General features: G+C 33.1%; 1 protein-coding gene across 1 annotated transcript in view; it reads right to left on the bottom strand.

The window, feature by feature from the left end:
- Positions 1-17,058, bottom strand: part of Hcn1 (hyperpolarization activated cyclic nucleotide gated potassium channel 1) — a 367,370-nt gene that overhangs the window by 35,366 nt on the left and 314,946 nt on the right. Inside the window, exon 6 of the mRNA XM_015497383.2 lies at positions 12,913-13,153. Coding sequence (XP_015352869.1) covers positions 12,913-13,153 — 241 coding nt within the window. The remainder of the gene's footprint in view (positions 1-12,912; positions 13,154-17,058) is intronic.

Genomic DNA, 17,058 nt, shown 5'->3' with positions numbered 1-17,058 from the left:
GCCAGACATATTGAATACTCCCTGGAACAAAGAAGATTTTCAGCATTTTTGTTTGTTGTTTGTTTGTTTGGTGTTTTTTTTTTTGGAAGAAAGGAAGGAAGGAAGGATTCAATCATGTTCGCCTAATTTCTGAGATTAGATTCACTCCTAACAGTTGCTGTGGTATAAATATGTCCCCCAAAGTGCATGTGTTAAAAATTTACTCCCCAATGCAACAGTGTTGAGAAGTAATTAGGAGGGTGGAGCCCTCATGACTTTTTAAATATTTATTTATTCATTTTTATGTGGTGCTGAGGATCGAACCCAGGGCCTCACATGTGCTGGGCAAGCATTCTAACACTGAGCCCCAGCCCCATCCCTCATGAATTTGTTCAATGACTTTATCATGGGGTGTGTTAGCTATTGCAAGAGTAGACTTGTAATAAAAAGGAGTTTGGCTCTTTCTTACTCTCTTTTTCTTTCTCTCTCTCTCTCTCTTTTTCTTTCTCTCTCTCTCTCTCTCTCTCTCTCTCTCTCTCTCTCTCTCACACACACACACACACACACACACACACATGTTCTCTTACTCTTCTGCCTTATGCCATGACAACACAACAAGAAGGCCTTCTCCAGATACCAACACATTGATATTGGACTTTTCCACAACTAGAACTATAAGAAATAAAATTTCTGTTCCTTATAAATTACCCAGTCTATGGCCTTCTGTTATAGCAACATAAAACAGACTAAGTCAAGGATATTGGGGGCTTAATATGAAATAATGAATTTTTGAAAGATTGGAAAATTTTCAGGAAGATAAGAACAGGGGAGAAATAACACCCACCTATACCATGCTAGTTAAAATTCCTTCGTAAATTGTCTTTGTTCTATTATTACAACAGACTATGATTATTATAACAAAAATGATTTTGTCAAATGTTATAGGCACCAAACTTATGTAGCTATTAATATTTAATGAAATAATTATATTAAATAAAACTATCTAGATTTTCAGTCGCACTGGCCACATTTTAAATGTTTAATATCTGCATGTGGCTAGTGACTACTTCCTTTAGCAGTGTTGATTACAGTTCATTTCTATCACCATGTGGGAGTTCTATTGGAGAGCACTGCTCTAGATTCTATTGTTTTATATTCTAGAACTACATTATTTGATCTCTGAAATATAATCAGGTTAATTCAAAATTAGAATGCAGTTTTTCCTAACTCCAAATTTCTCAGAAATAGATAATGCCTTGTGCTTCATTTAGATTAGTTTGTAATTTGTTTTCAATTGCACTAATTTCTTAAGATAAAAAAGAGACTTTAATAATAGTATTATATTAAATTGGATGAGATGCTTGGCTACTTTTTTAGTTTTAGGGCCAGAAAGAAAAAAAAATAAAAATTAGGATTACAAGTGGGAACAGGGAAAAATATGTCTGTGCATCCATCCATCCAGGCAGCCATTCGGTAAATTCTTAGTACTCTTGGTAGTTTAGACACTGCTTTGGACTTCTGTTTAAATTTCGGGGTGGGGGGAACAGTGTTTAAACTCAAGAAAATCCTAAGGTAACACATAAGATTAACACATAAATAATGTAACAATTCTACAGTAGATTAAGTGCTACCAAAGCAGGAAGAATGAATTGCTTACCTGATTGGGAAAGATAAAAAAAAAAAAAAAAGACAACATTGAATGGTATATTTATAAAGATGAGAAATAGTGTGTCACACCAAAAGAAGTAGAGAGGGATTTTTTTTTTTTTAAACCAAGGGGATCAATCAAAACAAAAGCAATTTTTGCTTGTTTAAGAAATGGTGGTATTGGGGCTGGTTTAAAATGAACTGAGATTAGCAAAGTAACTTTAGCCAGGTTATACAGAGTTTTAAAGATTTTGTGTAAAGTTTTAGACATTATTCTTCAGATAGAAGGCGAGGCACACAATTCAGAAACTTTTCTGAAAAGAAGAATTGCTGCAGAGGAAATCACAGTGAGATTGGTGCTGGGGCCTCCCCCCCAGAATACCTTGGAAACAGGTATAAAATGGGAACCTAGGAGCTTTAAGTGAGGGAGCATTGACTACACCCAAGTCACCAATGCAGATTTACTCTATGGAGAAACTTTTACAAAGACATCATTCCAAGATGTTGATTCCTCTTAGACAGTTTTTAAATAGTTTTTCCTTCAATTATGCTTAATTGAAAGGCCCTTTCACTTCCACCTCCTGCACTATGCATACAAATATTATGGGATGAAATCTTTCATCTATTTTTATTATGAAAATTCCTTCAACAACATGTAAAACTTCTAATCATACAAGTTAGCATTCCAATAACTCAAGCAAAATCTGAATATCAAAGAATATTGATAATCAAAATTTAGTAATTTATTTTCAAAAAAGAAAGATTGTTTTTAAAGTATTCAAAATAATGTTATGTTCTCAAGTGAATCATAACCTCCTAGACATATTTAATCTTGCAACAGAACCTCACACTTCACTAAAATCATTCCCGGTTATTAATGGATATTGAAATTTAAGAACTTTGTAGAGACAAGTTTTTAAAATGTGCATGAATAAGAATCACACATTAAGTTTAGAAAGTATATTGCCTTATGTAGATTTTGTTTTAATAGGATTAAAATTTGGCCTTATTCTCTAATTATAAAAAGCTCCAAATGTGGTTCCTGTGAACAACCATATGAAGACAGGAGGAACTAGAATTATAATGTAGACTTTTTTAGGTTTCTCCTTCTCCTCTTTTTCTATCACTTTATTAAAGAAAAGCATTATGTCTTCAAAATAAAATTTCTTCATTATGTTAGTCTTGATTTTCATAAGTATACCAGACATTTGGACTTTATCTTTTACTATGTCATTTATAACTGACTTTATAAATTCATAGAGCTGTGAAGTGAGAGTATTCTACATCATATACAACCAGAAGAATAAGAAATTATGCTCCATTATATATGATGTATCAAAGTGCATTATACTCCCATGTATAACCAATTAAAACAAAAATTTTTTAAAAGAACATATAGAAATGCATGGCTAATCATATAATAAAAAATGAGAAAAAAGAAAAAGATATAGAAATCTCTTTCACCTGGTGGCTTAGCAAAGCTTTTTCCTGTGGTTGTATGTAATTTGGCATTTCTCAGTGAGTCACAGCCTTCAGAAAGGCCTGACATGGTTGTCTCATTAGCACTGAAACAATCATTTTACTTAGACTGGTCTAAAAGAATAACATTTAAGGAACTAAAAAATCAGGATGAGGAAGAGGAGGAGGAGAAGGTGGAGGAGGAGAGAGAGAGAAAGAAAAGGAAGGAAGGAAGGAAGGAAGGAAGGAAGGAAGGAAGGAAGGAAGGAAGGAAGGAAGGAAGATAATCTATGAGAAATTTCACCGTTTTCTCTGTTACTGCCTTCTCCTCATAAAAAATAGTGGCAATATTGAGTTAATCAAATTGCGAATTCACCATCAACAGATTTCCCCACACCTTCTAGAAAACTAGTATTAGTTTTTAAATATATGCCAATTACTAGAGTTGGAATAATCTGCAAAGTACAGACTGGCAGATGCTTTAGTCCTCTTACAGGTGATGAAAAGTCACCAAGACATGGATTGCCTATGGTTTTCAGATCTGTTTTTGTAAATTTAAACAGTCAGATGATTCTAAACTGGTCAGATGCATTTTAGGCATAAGAAATCCTAAATATATACATTATCTATGTAAATTATTTAGGAGTTCCCTCAAACTAACAAAACGTTGGGCATTATTAAACAGTATTTAATAGCATCCACAGGAAACACTTTCCTTCTGATAGGATTTTTTTACATTACCAAGCCACAGTTTCTTTTTGTTGTTGTTGTTGATTTGTTTGTTTTATTAAACAGGTTAAAAGAGTTAAGAGACTGAATCATTTAGAACACTGGTTTGGAAAGACACATGCAGTTAAGAGGCGAGTGAGCAATAGCATTATTAAAAAGAATGAAATATATCATAATAGGAATACACCAACTTTTCTTTGTGTATTAATGCTTTTATTTATTCAAGGGATGATATATTAGCTATATGATTACTTTAATGGGTGGGCCAAGCGGAGCATAGCAGGAGATTACAAAAGGGTTTAGCAAATACAGATGAAAAGGGCTAAGGAGAGTTTTGAAGGAGAGCTAAGATTTTGCAAATGTGTGAACTTTACATTCTACAGGATAATTGTGCCCCTCTCTAGAGGTACCATGGGAAGAACATAGAAGAATTTGAAGTTGAAATTCACAACTGAATTTGAAATCTGGCTTTGTTTCTTTTACAGTACATGGCCAGGTTGTTTATCTACTCTGAGCTTTGTTTTCCTCAGTTGTAAAGGGAGATTATAAAGTTATACAATTTACCTCATAGGAGGAGTGGAGAAGGTGTCTAGAAAGCATTGTAAGGAATGCATCAATCACGTACCTCAAGCCAAGGGGGCCACACGGCTGTTCATGGAAAAAAGTCCAATATCATCAGTACATCAGAATCTCCTTTCACCCCCATCAAGATTATCACTCCTTTAGCACCCAACACTCACTGCCTCAGTATTCCTCTGACTTGAGATATGAGAACAAATCTTATTAGATCCTTGCTTCCAGTCTCCATCACTCATGTGGAAGTCTGGGATTCTCAGGTGCTCCTCATCCCTGCCATCTAATTTCAATATGGCTGGAGAAGGTGGCGGGCACTCCTTATCCTGTCCCCTGCTTCAATTTATATAGAGCACTTTTCACCATTCAATAATGTGGCTTAATATTTCCAGTAATTAGTGGGTTTCTTTGTTAAATTGTTTTTTTTTTCTAAAACACAAACGCTGACTAAAAATGTAAACTCCACAACTGTGGGAAGGTGGTTCCTCTTGCTTATTGCTGTGTCCCTGTGATTGTGACTGTGCTTAATATTTATTACACTCTTATTCTATGCTCATTTTCTTGCACCCCCCTCTTCAAAGCATTATTTGGGAGCTTTGTTGGTGAGAGTACTGAATGAGGTGATGCATGAATCTTCTCTAAAAGAAAGAAACTATATGGGGTTAAAAATATCCATATAAAAAGACATTTCTGTATCATTATAGAAACAAGATAGGTATGGAATACAAACTGATTTTGATCTTTCTTTGAATATAAGATTCCTCATGTCACTATGTTCCTCTCCATTAAGTTACAGTTTAATTTTCTATTCACTGATTATGTTTATTTATTCAGACATTTTAGAAGAGTATAAAGCATACTCCTTACTGAATCCCTGATTCTTGTGTTTAACAGTAATATGGACTTGCCATGCTCGACTTAAAGCAAAGTCAAAACTAGTAAATAAAAAAAAACTGACCCTACTGATTTCAAGACATCATGGATAACAAAAGCTAGTAAATTTCAAACTGTATAACATGATAAATGAGTATATGTTATTATTACACTCCAACTACTTCACATTATCTTCTTAGGTATTTTAATCAAACAAATAATAACTGACTTTGGAAAAGCATTAGAAGCAGTGCAGACCTATTTTTTTGCATAAAATACTGAATGAAGACTCATGCTTCCAGTACCCTGGAGTCCACTAAGAGCAATCTCATGTCAGTAGAGTAAAAATATGAGTGAGGCCAAAAGCCACGAATAGAAACAAAATATTCAACAGAAAATCTCACTGAAGTGAGTTAAGTTGAATAAGTAAAAATAGCAGCATATGTACACTTCTCAAAATTCAGAACCTCAGAACACACATTAGCAAGTATAAAATATTAGCAATCATGTAATGTAAATTATTATGTCACAATGGATGAATTTAAGAATTATTAATAGAACACAGCTCGGAAATTTCCAAAATTTAAAACAGGTTGAATAGAATATGCATGAAGAAAGAAATCTCAATAGATATTTTTTTAATAATTTGAAACAAAGAAAATAAAATATGACATCAAATTTATGGAAGGCATTAAAAGCAGTGCTTAGAGATAAAAGTATATTATAGAGCATTAATATATACTTTAAAGTGAAAGAAATATGTAAAATTAATAGTCTAAGCTTCCACATTAGCAAATAGGAAAATAGGAGCAATTTAAGCCTAAAGCCAGAAGAATAAGGATATAATAAAAGTTGAAGCAGAGATCAATAAATTTCAAAAAAGAAAAGAAAAAAATGAACCAAAGTCCAGTTCTTTCAGATTTTCTAAAGAAATATTGTATAAAAACTAAAGTAAGGGCTGTGGTTGTGGCTCAGTGATAGAGTGCTTGTCTAGCATATGTGAGACACTGGGTTAAATTCTTAGCACCACATATAAAAAAATAAAATAAAGGTCCATCAAATATATATATATATATATATATATATATATATATATATATGTCACACACATATACATATATATATATATATATATATATGTATGTATGTGTGTGTGTGTGTGTGTGTGTGTCACACATATATATATATATTTTTTTTCCAGGAAATTACAAACTAACAAAATTTACACTCTTATGAGATAACCTGAATAAATTCTACATCTATAACATAAAGAAACTGCATCAAAAATTTAATGACATTGTGAAAACTAAATCACAAGGTCCCAATGTTTTCATGGACTCTGACATTTAGAACACTATCAAGTATTCTACCTGGGATTTAAGAAAGCAATGACACTAATTCTCCAGACCCTCCTCTAGGAAATAAAAGTAGTAGAAGGAGCACAACCTAATGCACTCTAAGAAGTGAGAATTGGCCTAATACAAAACCCAGAAAATATGTTTCTGGAATGAAAATGTATGGGGCAACCACTCTTATGGAGACAGATACAAAATTCATGGCCAAAATATTATCAAATCAAATTCAAAATTTTCATACATTAAAAAAAAAAAAAAAAAACTTTTTCAGGCCGGTAAGCCTGATTTAACATTCAAAATCAAACTCAATCAATTTGATCTACCATGTCAACAAGCTACAGATGAAAACAAAAATCAAAAACCCAATGTCACAGAATTGGCAAAAAGTCAAGCAAATAAAAAAAATCGATATTATCCAATAGCTATTCATGATGTTTCTTTAAAATGTCAGGAAAGTTGAAATGAAGAAAATTTTCTTCACTCTGAGTAACTACATAAAACAAACAAACAAACAAACAAAAGAACCTTCAAACCAACATCCTACTTAATGTTTTAATGGTGAGAAAAAAAAATTGATGCTTTCTCCCCATCAGGATCAAGATAAAGTTACTTTCTTTCACTAGTTTAATTCAATATCATACTAGAAGTTCTTGCCAATGAAGCAAGGGAAGAAAATTTACTAAAATGCATATAAATTGGAAATGAAGAAATAATACTATTTTAATTTGCAGAAGACAAGATTGTCTATGTAGAAAATTGTAAAGAATTAACAAAAGAACTCATATAACAAATGAGAGAGTATATCAAGGTCTTTGGATAAACGGTTCATATAAGAAATTGAATTGGCCATATAATAGCAGTTAATAATTGGAATTTGAACTTAAGTAATTTAACATTTATATAACACTATAGACTATATGATTTCAATTTCCATTGCATTTAAGAAAAAATAACTTAAACAGATCAGTAGTTTTCTTTGGGCTTGGGAACGGGGGGGGCGGGGAGACTGAATATATGATGCACATGGTACTTTTTCTTCTGGATAATGAAGTTATTCTGTATAATACTATAATGGTAGATGCAAGACAATTAAGCATCTGGCAAAGCCTGTAGAATTTTACAGGACAGCGATTCAGCTTATGGTGTGCAAATAAAAGATAGTTTAGGAAGCCAGAAGATTTCTGGATTAAATGCAGAATGTGACCAAATAATATAAATGCATTACAACTGTATGAAATGATCTCACTAAAGGGGATAAACGTTAAGATACTGACCTAAGTATCTTTGGAAATGAGCAGAGTTCGTAGGATGTAAGGCAAAAGTAATCTACATGGCTTGGACTCCAGTTGATAGACTTCCTAATCATGGACATGCAGGTTAACAGTTATGGGACAACTATGCCTGTGTACTAGAGTTGAGCAATTATGTATAGAGATAATAGACAATGGGAATCTCAAATCTTACTGTTGAGTGAGGAGTTACAGATAAGCAAAAGGAAGAGGCTAAAATATTTCTTATTATTGTAGGTTATAATTGGAATTCATATTTAGCTTCATATAGATATGAATGGTTGCATACAAAAATATGTATTTACTTATATGCATATATAAACAGGTTACTGTTTGTGTGAATGTGTGTGTGAGTGTGTGTGTGTGTGTGTGTGCATACAATGAGAGGGCCTATTAACTTCCCGGCTTAACAGCCCAGTAGTAGTGATCACACTCAGTGTTGTAATCTTCATTCAAATACATTTATTCAATGATAGAATCAAGGGCTCCTTGAAGAAATGGATAATTCTATACTATGTAGGAAATATACCCGATGAGCTGGAAGCATCTTACAATTCCAGAAAAAAAAAAAAAATTAAAAATTAAAATTAAAAGGAAACTCTTATCCACAAAAATAGAAATATTTCCAAGGGACACAAGGTACAAATGAAAGAAACCACACAATTAATGAAGTATTATTGAATTATCACCAAATTATGAAATAATTATTCATGTTTCCATACTGATATAAACTAATGATGAAAAGGTTGTGATAATAAAGGTACATTGAAAGATAATTGGTGGGACTGAAAATTAGTATAACCACTCTGGAAGCAGCATGGGGAATCCTCAAACAACTAGGAATAGAACCACCATAGAACTGGGGTTCAATTTGACATAATCACCGATGCATGACATAAAATTTGTTTCATTTCAATCCAAGTACTTCCTACTTGGCTTCCCTCCTCCCTCTCCCTACTTTCCTTCTTCTACTCTAGTGGTCTCCATTCTATTTATTTATAGTTTTATTTTAAATTAGTGATATATAGATATATACATATACACCACACACACACACACACATACATACATACACACACACACACACATAAAGGTGAAATTCACTGTGGTATATCATATATGTACATGGGCTAGTTTGGCCAGTTTCTTTCCACAGTTCTTTCCTTTTCCCATCCCTTTTCTCTACCCCTCAATTCTCTTCGGCTACTCCCACTGACCTCTCTGCTGTTTTCATGGTATTCCCTCCCCCTCATTTTCCACTTATTTTGGTCTAGCTTCCACATATGAGAGAAAATATTCAACCCTTTATTTTCTGAATCTGGGCTTAGCATGATGTTCTTCAGTTCCATCCATTTACCAGCAATTTCCATTATGTCTTTCTTCTTTATGACTAAGTAAAACTCCATTGTATGTATGTATGTATGTATGCATATACACACACACACACACACACACACACACACACACATATATATATATATATATACACACACATCATATTTTCTTAATCCAGTTATCTCTTTATGGACACTTTAACAGGTTCCATAACTTGACTATTATGAATGGTGTTACTATAAACATTGATGTGGCTGTATCACTCACTATATGCGGATTTTAGTTCTTTTTGATAAATACAGAAGAGTGGGATAAGCTGGTGATTCCATTCCTAGTCTTTTGAAGAATATCCATTCTGCTTTCCAGAGTGTTTGGACTAATTTCTAGTCCTACAGAAATGTATGAGTGTACTTTTTCCCTCGGATTCTTGCCAGCGTTTACTATTATTTGTATTCTTGATGATTGCCTGCTCTAACTTAAGTGAGATGAAATCTCAATGTAGTTTTTGATTTGCATTTCTCTGATTGTTAGGGGTAGCTACTCTCATGTCAGACCAAGTACACTTTAAGACAAAATTAATCAGAAGAGAAAAAGAAGGTCACTTCATACTGCTTATGAGAATCATAAAAAATCAAGATATAATTATCATAAATATTTATGTCACAAGTTCAGTGTACTTATACATAAAACAAACCTTTCTGAATACAAATAATCAAATAGACCACAATACATTAATGCTCATAAGACAGGAGATATAAATGAAGACCACGGAGAATAGGTGGTCCCACCACCCCAAATTAAAACCCTAAGTTAAAGCCTGTTTTTATTTTATTTAATTTTTTTAATTTTGTCTGCCTGACTGGAAGGCCCCATTCTTGTTTAGATGCCCATAAATTCTACTGTTGCCCCAGGTTTCCTTGACCATTCTAACATTGATCAACCCCAAAGAATAGAAACTCTTTTGAAAATGTGTATTCCAATATATTAGAAAATCTAGAAGATACTGACAAGATTAACTTCTCTTTATAACAGGAGAGCAAAACCTGTTATCCAAATTCTTCAAGAAATCACCCAAAGACCTACAATGACAGCAAAACTACAGACCAACCTCATTTATGAACAGATATCCTACAGTGTGTTAAAGAAATAACACACCAGAAAAAAATGCTTTTATCTCAGAAATGATCTTATAGCTTGACATGAAATTCACTGACATGGTTGACTTCACTCACAGGTTAACCCACATACATCTAGGGAGACACATATTCCAGTCCTTGTATAAAATCTTAATCATGTTACCAAATATAGTTGTCAAATATTTAAGAGCTTTTTGAGTTCACAAAACATAGTTAAATTCACAAATCTACTCTTTTTTTTAAAGAGAGAGAGAGAGAGAGAATTTTAATATTTATTTTTTAGTTTTCGGCAGACACAACATCTTTGTTTGTATGTGGTGCTGAGGATTGAACCTGGGCTGCATGCATGCCAGGCGAGCGCGCTACCACTTGAGCCACATCCCCAGCCCACAAATCTACTCTTAATGCATTAAATATAAAGTCCCTAATTTTTTTCAACATATTTATCATACCCAACAAAATTGCCTGTGTGATGCGTTTCCTTCAGCAACCCCCCCCCACACACACACACACTGGCCTGTATACATATGCTTTTATTTCTTACCCTACCAGATTTCAATTAGTTCTTTCTTTTATCTTCATTGAAATATTAGTTCTCTGCTCTTTCTAAAGTAGACCCTATTAGATCCTCAGTGTTTCCTAATGGTTTTCCTTAGCATAAGTTACTCAAAGTCTAAGTAGCTAATGAGACAACATAGAATCACTGTGCCAAGAAAGAAGAGTAGGAAGAAATGGAAAGCTAGAAACTTCAAAGTTGCCCTTAATGGTCGGCAAAAATCAAAATAATTAATCTGAGTCAATGTATATTACTCAGCCACTATATGTTAACAGATAATAACCTTAGAATTATTTTAATATTAGCATTCAGAACTCTTCCTAATAAATGTTAATTGTGACTAAGACAATTTCTTAAACTTATTTTTTTTTGTAGTTGTAGATAACAGCATGCCTTGATTTTATTTGTTCCATTTTTATGTGGTGCTAAGAATCAAACCCAGTGCCTCACACATGTTAGGCAAGTGCTCTGTCACTAAGCTACAGCCCCAGCCCTAAACTTGACTTATTATTAAAGAAACATTAAGAAGTTTTGCAGAAAGGATGAAATCATCTATTAGCAATTGTGGAAAAATTCTCTTTAGGGGAAAAATATAGATTCTTACCTCACTCTGTATTCACTGGTATACTTCAGATGGATTAATACTAAAATAAAAATGTAATAAAGGTATGTACTACAACAAAATATAGATTAAATTATGATTATAAAGCAATAGTAATAATACATGTGGTAAAAATAAAGAGATGAAAATATGGAAAGTAATTCCCTAATTGTGCAGTGTATAAAACATATTTGAAGGACACAAAATTTCTAGTGCCTTAAGAAAGGACAGACTAATTCACATAAATAGCAGTGACGTTGAGAATGTTGAAAGCTTCCATGAACAAAGTTAAGAATCAAAGCCCAACCTTGGAGAAGGTAATTACAGCATATGTAAGAAATGTATTAGGAATGTTTCTACAAATAAGATTTGAAAACACAGTAGAAATGTGTGCAAAGTATAGGAATAAAAAAAGTCCACAACTGAGATAAATCTGTGAAGAAATGCATTAACCTCAACAGAAATAGCAAAAATGCAAACTCAACAATAAGTAAATGCCATTTTTATTTGTTAAGAGAACAAAAATAAAAACAAACTGTCAAAGCAAACATACAGTTTTATCTAAAGCATCTTGGTGCTATTTATCTTAGTTTAAAAATACATATGCTCTTTAACCCAGTAACTCAACTACTAGGCGATTTTTGTAAAAGTGTATATATATAAATATTAGCCTTATTGTAGGACAAAGTTGGAAACAATCCAAATTCCCAGACTTTTTGGCAACATGAGCTGCCAATGTAATAAAGGCTACATTTCTCATCCTTCCTCAGAACTAGAGGTGATCCTTTGACGAAATTCTGGATAATCCTATGTGAATATCAGTGATGCTGGCAATTTGGGGGCACATATCTAAAGATCAACTACTAGCTTTTCCTTTCTTCTGTTCTCTCTGCACCATCCCATGGGTAACATGTCAAAATATGGTAGAAAAAAATCAGTTCTTCCCATGTGGGCAAGAAGAAAGAAAATTAAAAAAGAAACACTCTAGTGTGTGACAGACTGATAAAATAAATGGAATCTAGGTTCCTGAAAACTCTTGTAGAGAGAGCTCCAACTCTTTGTGAACCTTGGAATGAAAGAAAATTATACTTTTAATCTGGCTTAAGCAACTATTATTTAGTTACAGCAAAAAAAAAAAGGAAAAAAGAAAAAAGAAAAGAAAGAAAGAAACAATAACCCAACCAATGTGGTAGTAAATGCACATGCATTGAACTTGTGCTCTCGAAATATGAGAACATTGTAGCAACTTTTGTCAAAATTCAGTTACAAGTTCATATTCAAATTCCACATACTATCATTATTACATGTCCAAAATTCTGGACAAGATATGGGTCTTCGACTACTAAAATTTCATCTTAGTTGTATTTTGTGTTTTACTAACCTCCGAAGTAAGAGCCATCTGTCAGCTTCATTTCTTTACTGGATTTTGTGATGACACCAGCGACACCATGTTGAATGAAATACATTTTTTTACCCACAGCGCCTTCTCGTATGATGTAATCTCCTGGTTGAAACACTTCAAATCTCAACTTGCTCAGCATGGCAGTCACGAAATTAGGATCCGCATTGGCAAAAAGAGGCATGGTAGCCACCAGTTTTCGACAGTTGAAGTTGACTATCTCCTAAAAATGGCAAGAGTAACAAAAGTATTAAGAGACATAGTAATCAAAAGTGGGAGAAAAGCATGTTTTGAAGTTCAAAAAATATATGTTGCATAATATTGCAATTTTAATTTAGAATAAAAATACATAAATTCGAAAGGTCTAATATCTAAATTCTCATCACTTTAAGGAATTGTTTTTATTTTTAGTTTTCTTCTAATGAAATTTGGCTTTCCCACCACTGAGAATAGTATAGGAATGTAACTGTATTTAATATTTTCTAATTAAATATGTAAACATCTCAATTGGAGAATATCTAATTTCTTTATTACTCTCTACGAGAGTAATAAATTCTCTATGAGAATTTGAAAATCCCAAATGTGGAAGTTTAGTCTTCCTTTCATGTTTTAGTCATGAAGAGAAAAAAACACATTGCTTCCTTTTAGCTATATAACATTACTCTTCTGCATAACACTGTGTCAAACAATTTAAATTGTACATCCAGGGTTATGGTTTCTAAAACAAGGGCTTCACTGTCTGCCAGAAATAAAAAAAAAAGCACTTTAATGCATTTCCTTAAACTGTGTCATTCACTTTAGAATGAGAACAATGGAGAGTACAGAGAAAGGTTATCCAAAGGTTATCCAATCTAAAATCATAAATTCAATCTGTGTCTGGGCTGGATCAGAAAATTGCTCTTTCCAAAGCCTCTTGGGTTTCCATTGGAAGTCTTGAGCTGGAGAGAGGCCACGTTCCCATTTCTGACTTTGATTTCTAGGGACAGTGCAATTTTAAATTAAGAGATCTGCATGTTTGGTTTCATTTTGTACATTCTGGTCCAAATTAGACTTACTGTTATCTTTCTGGACCAAAATAGAGATATGGGGAAAACATTTTTAATCTTATAAATCAGATATATGATAGAATAGACAATGGTAATCTGAGTTTCACCAGAAAGCCACTTCTTAGAAATTCCTTCACTAAGAACACCCACGAAAATGATTGGTCTGAATTTGGAATCTTGCTTAAGAGATACAGAAAATTCTCCTAAGGAGGTAGAAGGAGAGAAAAATGAAATGAAGGTAATTAACTGTCTGAGTACTGAGTCCACTACCTTGGGGAAACGTGTTATGCAAACTCCATGATGCTATGACTGAAAATAGTCCCTGATCTGACTTCATAAGATGGTACCTGATATCATCTTGGGATAGACAAAAAAAAAATCTATCTGATGAAGAAAGAAAAAGTATCACATATACACAACGGAGTACTACTGAGTCATAAAAAAAGATGAAATCCTGTCATTTGGGGCAATATAGTTAGAATTGGAGATCATATTAAATTAAATGACCTAAGTATAGAAAGGCAAGTCACATGATCTCACTTATAAACAGACTCTAAAAAATTTGATCCCATGGCAGTTGAGAGTGGTATACTTGCTGCCAGAGACAGAGAAGTGTAGAAAGGAGTGAAAGATAGGAAGACGTTCATCAATGGGTACCAAGTTAGAGTTAGATAGGAACAAGAAGTTCTGAGGTGCTATTACATAGTCTTGGAATATAGCTAACAATAATGTATTGTGCACTTCAAAAAGATAAAATAAAAGGAGTTTTAAGTCTCCCTATAAAGAAATGAAAAAAAAAAATGTTTAGACAGGTGTGTTTGCTTTGATTGGAACATTACAGAATACATACATCTATAAAAACATAGCATGGCAACCCATAAATAAGTGCATGGCTTAAATAAATTTAATTAAAAACAGTTCCAGCTGAAACAGAGGGTACATTTTAGATCCACCTGGGGGGGATGAGGGGGGACAGAGCATTTCATACTCAACAATATCCTTTGAGTTCAGCAGAACAAAGTAGTTCCTTTAACAGTAGAGCTTCATGAAAGATAATAAAATACTTAAAAATCGGCAACAATAATCAGAAACTAAACAAGGCAACACAGACAAGAGAAAGATATTGCATGAGGTATTTGTGCAGCAGCATCTTATCCCAGGTAATTAATACTCAACTCAATGATTGGCTATGTCTGTGGTGATTTGTAATCTATTTTATCTGGTGCTAAACATTTGGGGTATAAGGTGTGTGACCATCATAATATTCAGCCCATAGTAAGTGCTCAGTAAATATGTATGCATATGATATAAAAAGGAAGAAAAGAAGGGGGAGGGAGAGAGGGTGGTCCTAAACTGGGGGAAAATGTGCTCACAAAGATTAGTTTTATTCTCTTTGGGAAACAGTCACCTTCAAACTCTCGCACTGCTTTCTCAAGCAAGTGTTGTGAGAAACAAGCCTCATATATATGAAAGATATCCTTTCTGCCATTCAAAATAATTTTATAGGAAAAAACACAGGAAAATTAAAGGTGAAATGGAATTAAAGATTTAGAGATAATGTCATTTAAAAAATTGCAGAAAAATTGGTTATTTCACATGATCTCACATGTGAAATGACAGAATAATACCATGTGGGAAACTGAAAATACATTTGATTGTAGAAGAAGTAAGTGTTCAAGTGATAATAAAATGGAAAATATTTCATATATGTTCTTTGATTTGGATTATATAAATTTTTCACTTCACTATTGTCTCACATTTTATTTTAGAAAGTAATTGGAAATATTTTCATAATATTTCAACTGATCTTTCTTTACATAACTTTATATGATATGGTATATATTCAGATATATCACTTGAAATTGCTATGCTTATAATATTGCCAGGGTAATTTAATTTTATTACTTTTGTTTGAAGGAATCAATTCATTCTTTTCCTCTCTTTATAGAACTTTTACTTCCAAATGAATGTGTTTGATTGAAAATATAAATCCTCAAAAACAAATTATAGGGAAATATGAAATGAGACACACTTCTTTGGCTCTAAAATCTTTCCTTTTACATATTTCCATACATGCACATGGGAAAATTATGTTAGATTTATTCTACTGTCTTTCCTGCCCAACTTCCCTTTCTTCCCCTTTGTCTAATCTATTGAACTTCTCTTTTTCTCGTCCTACCATGTTTATTGTGGTTTAGCTTCCAAATATCAGCAAAAACATTTGACCTTTGGGTTTTTGTTTTGGTTTTGGGGTTTTCTTTTTGTTCTTAGCACATGTACTTTTGAGTATTAGTTTAGTAGAAACAATCATATTAGTCTAGAAGAGAAGTAAAAGTTTTAAAACCTCCTATCAATTACATTTCTTAATGGTATATTTTCTTAGGAAAAAAATCTAAATTATTAGTATCTCTCCATAAGCAAAGCATGACTTGGAGTGTTCATCCTCCATCAATCCCATTTCTTTATTGCACTCTCACTTGAACGAAACACAAAGTTATTAATATCTGTAATCTCTATCTATATTCTTTATGGTGGTTGCTATAATTAGCTCTGTGATCACAATGTATGGCTTGAGCTCCAGGTATCATCTATCTGGATTAAATTGAAGAAAGTTCACTTGATGATGTCCTGACAATCATAAAGTACTCCAAACTACTAAGGCATTTAAGATATTGTTGTTTTTTAAAAATATATAATCCCTTTTTTTACTGCAGCATCTTATAGCAGCAGAAAGTATAGACATATCAAAGACAAACAAACAGATACAAACATCAACAACAACAACAACAAAAGTCCATGGAGCTGAGAGCATTTCATAGGGACACTGGGGTCAGCTGAAAGAGTACCTGTAGTCAAAGCTGAAACACTTTGAGAAACAAACCACATCATATAACATTAGATGAAACCTAGAGCATAAAATAAATAACCAAGGGCCCATACAAATAGAGAGAAGTGACAAAATAAATTAGACTAGATAAACCTCCTGTTCACATCTTGAATAGAGACTTCCTTCTGAAGAAAGTGAGGCACAATTCCCCATTCTTCTGGGGTGGGCTGAGCTTAGTGACTTCCTTTAAAGAGC

The sequence above is a fragment of the Marmota marmota genome, unplaced genomic scaffold (genome assembly GCF_001458135.2).
Source record: "Marmota marmota marmota unplaced genomic scaffold, marMar, whole genome shotgun sequence".
NCBI classification, from domain to species: domain Eukaryota; kingdom Metazoa; phylum Chordata; class Mammalia; order Rodentia; family Sciuridae; genus Marmota; species Marmota marmota.
Note: the sequence above shows the minus strand (reverse complement) of the source record. Positions and strands in the feature narration are given on the sequence as shown.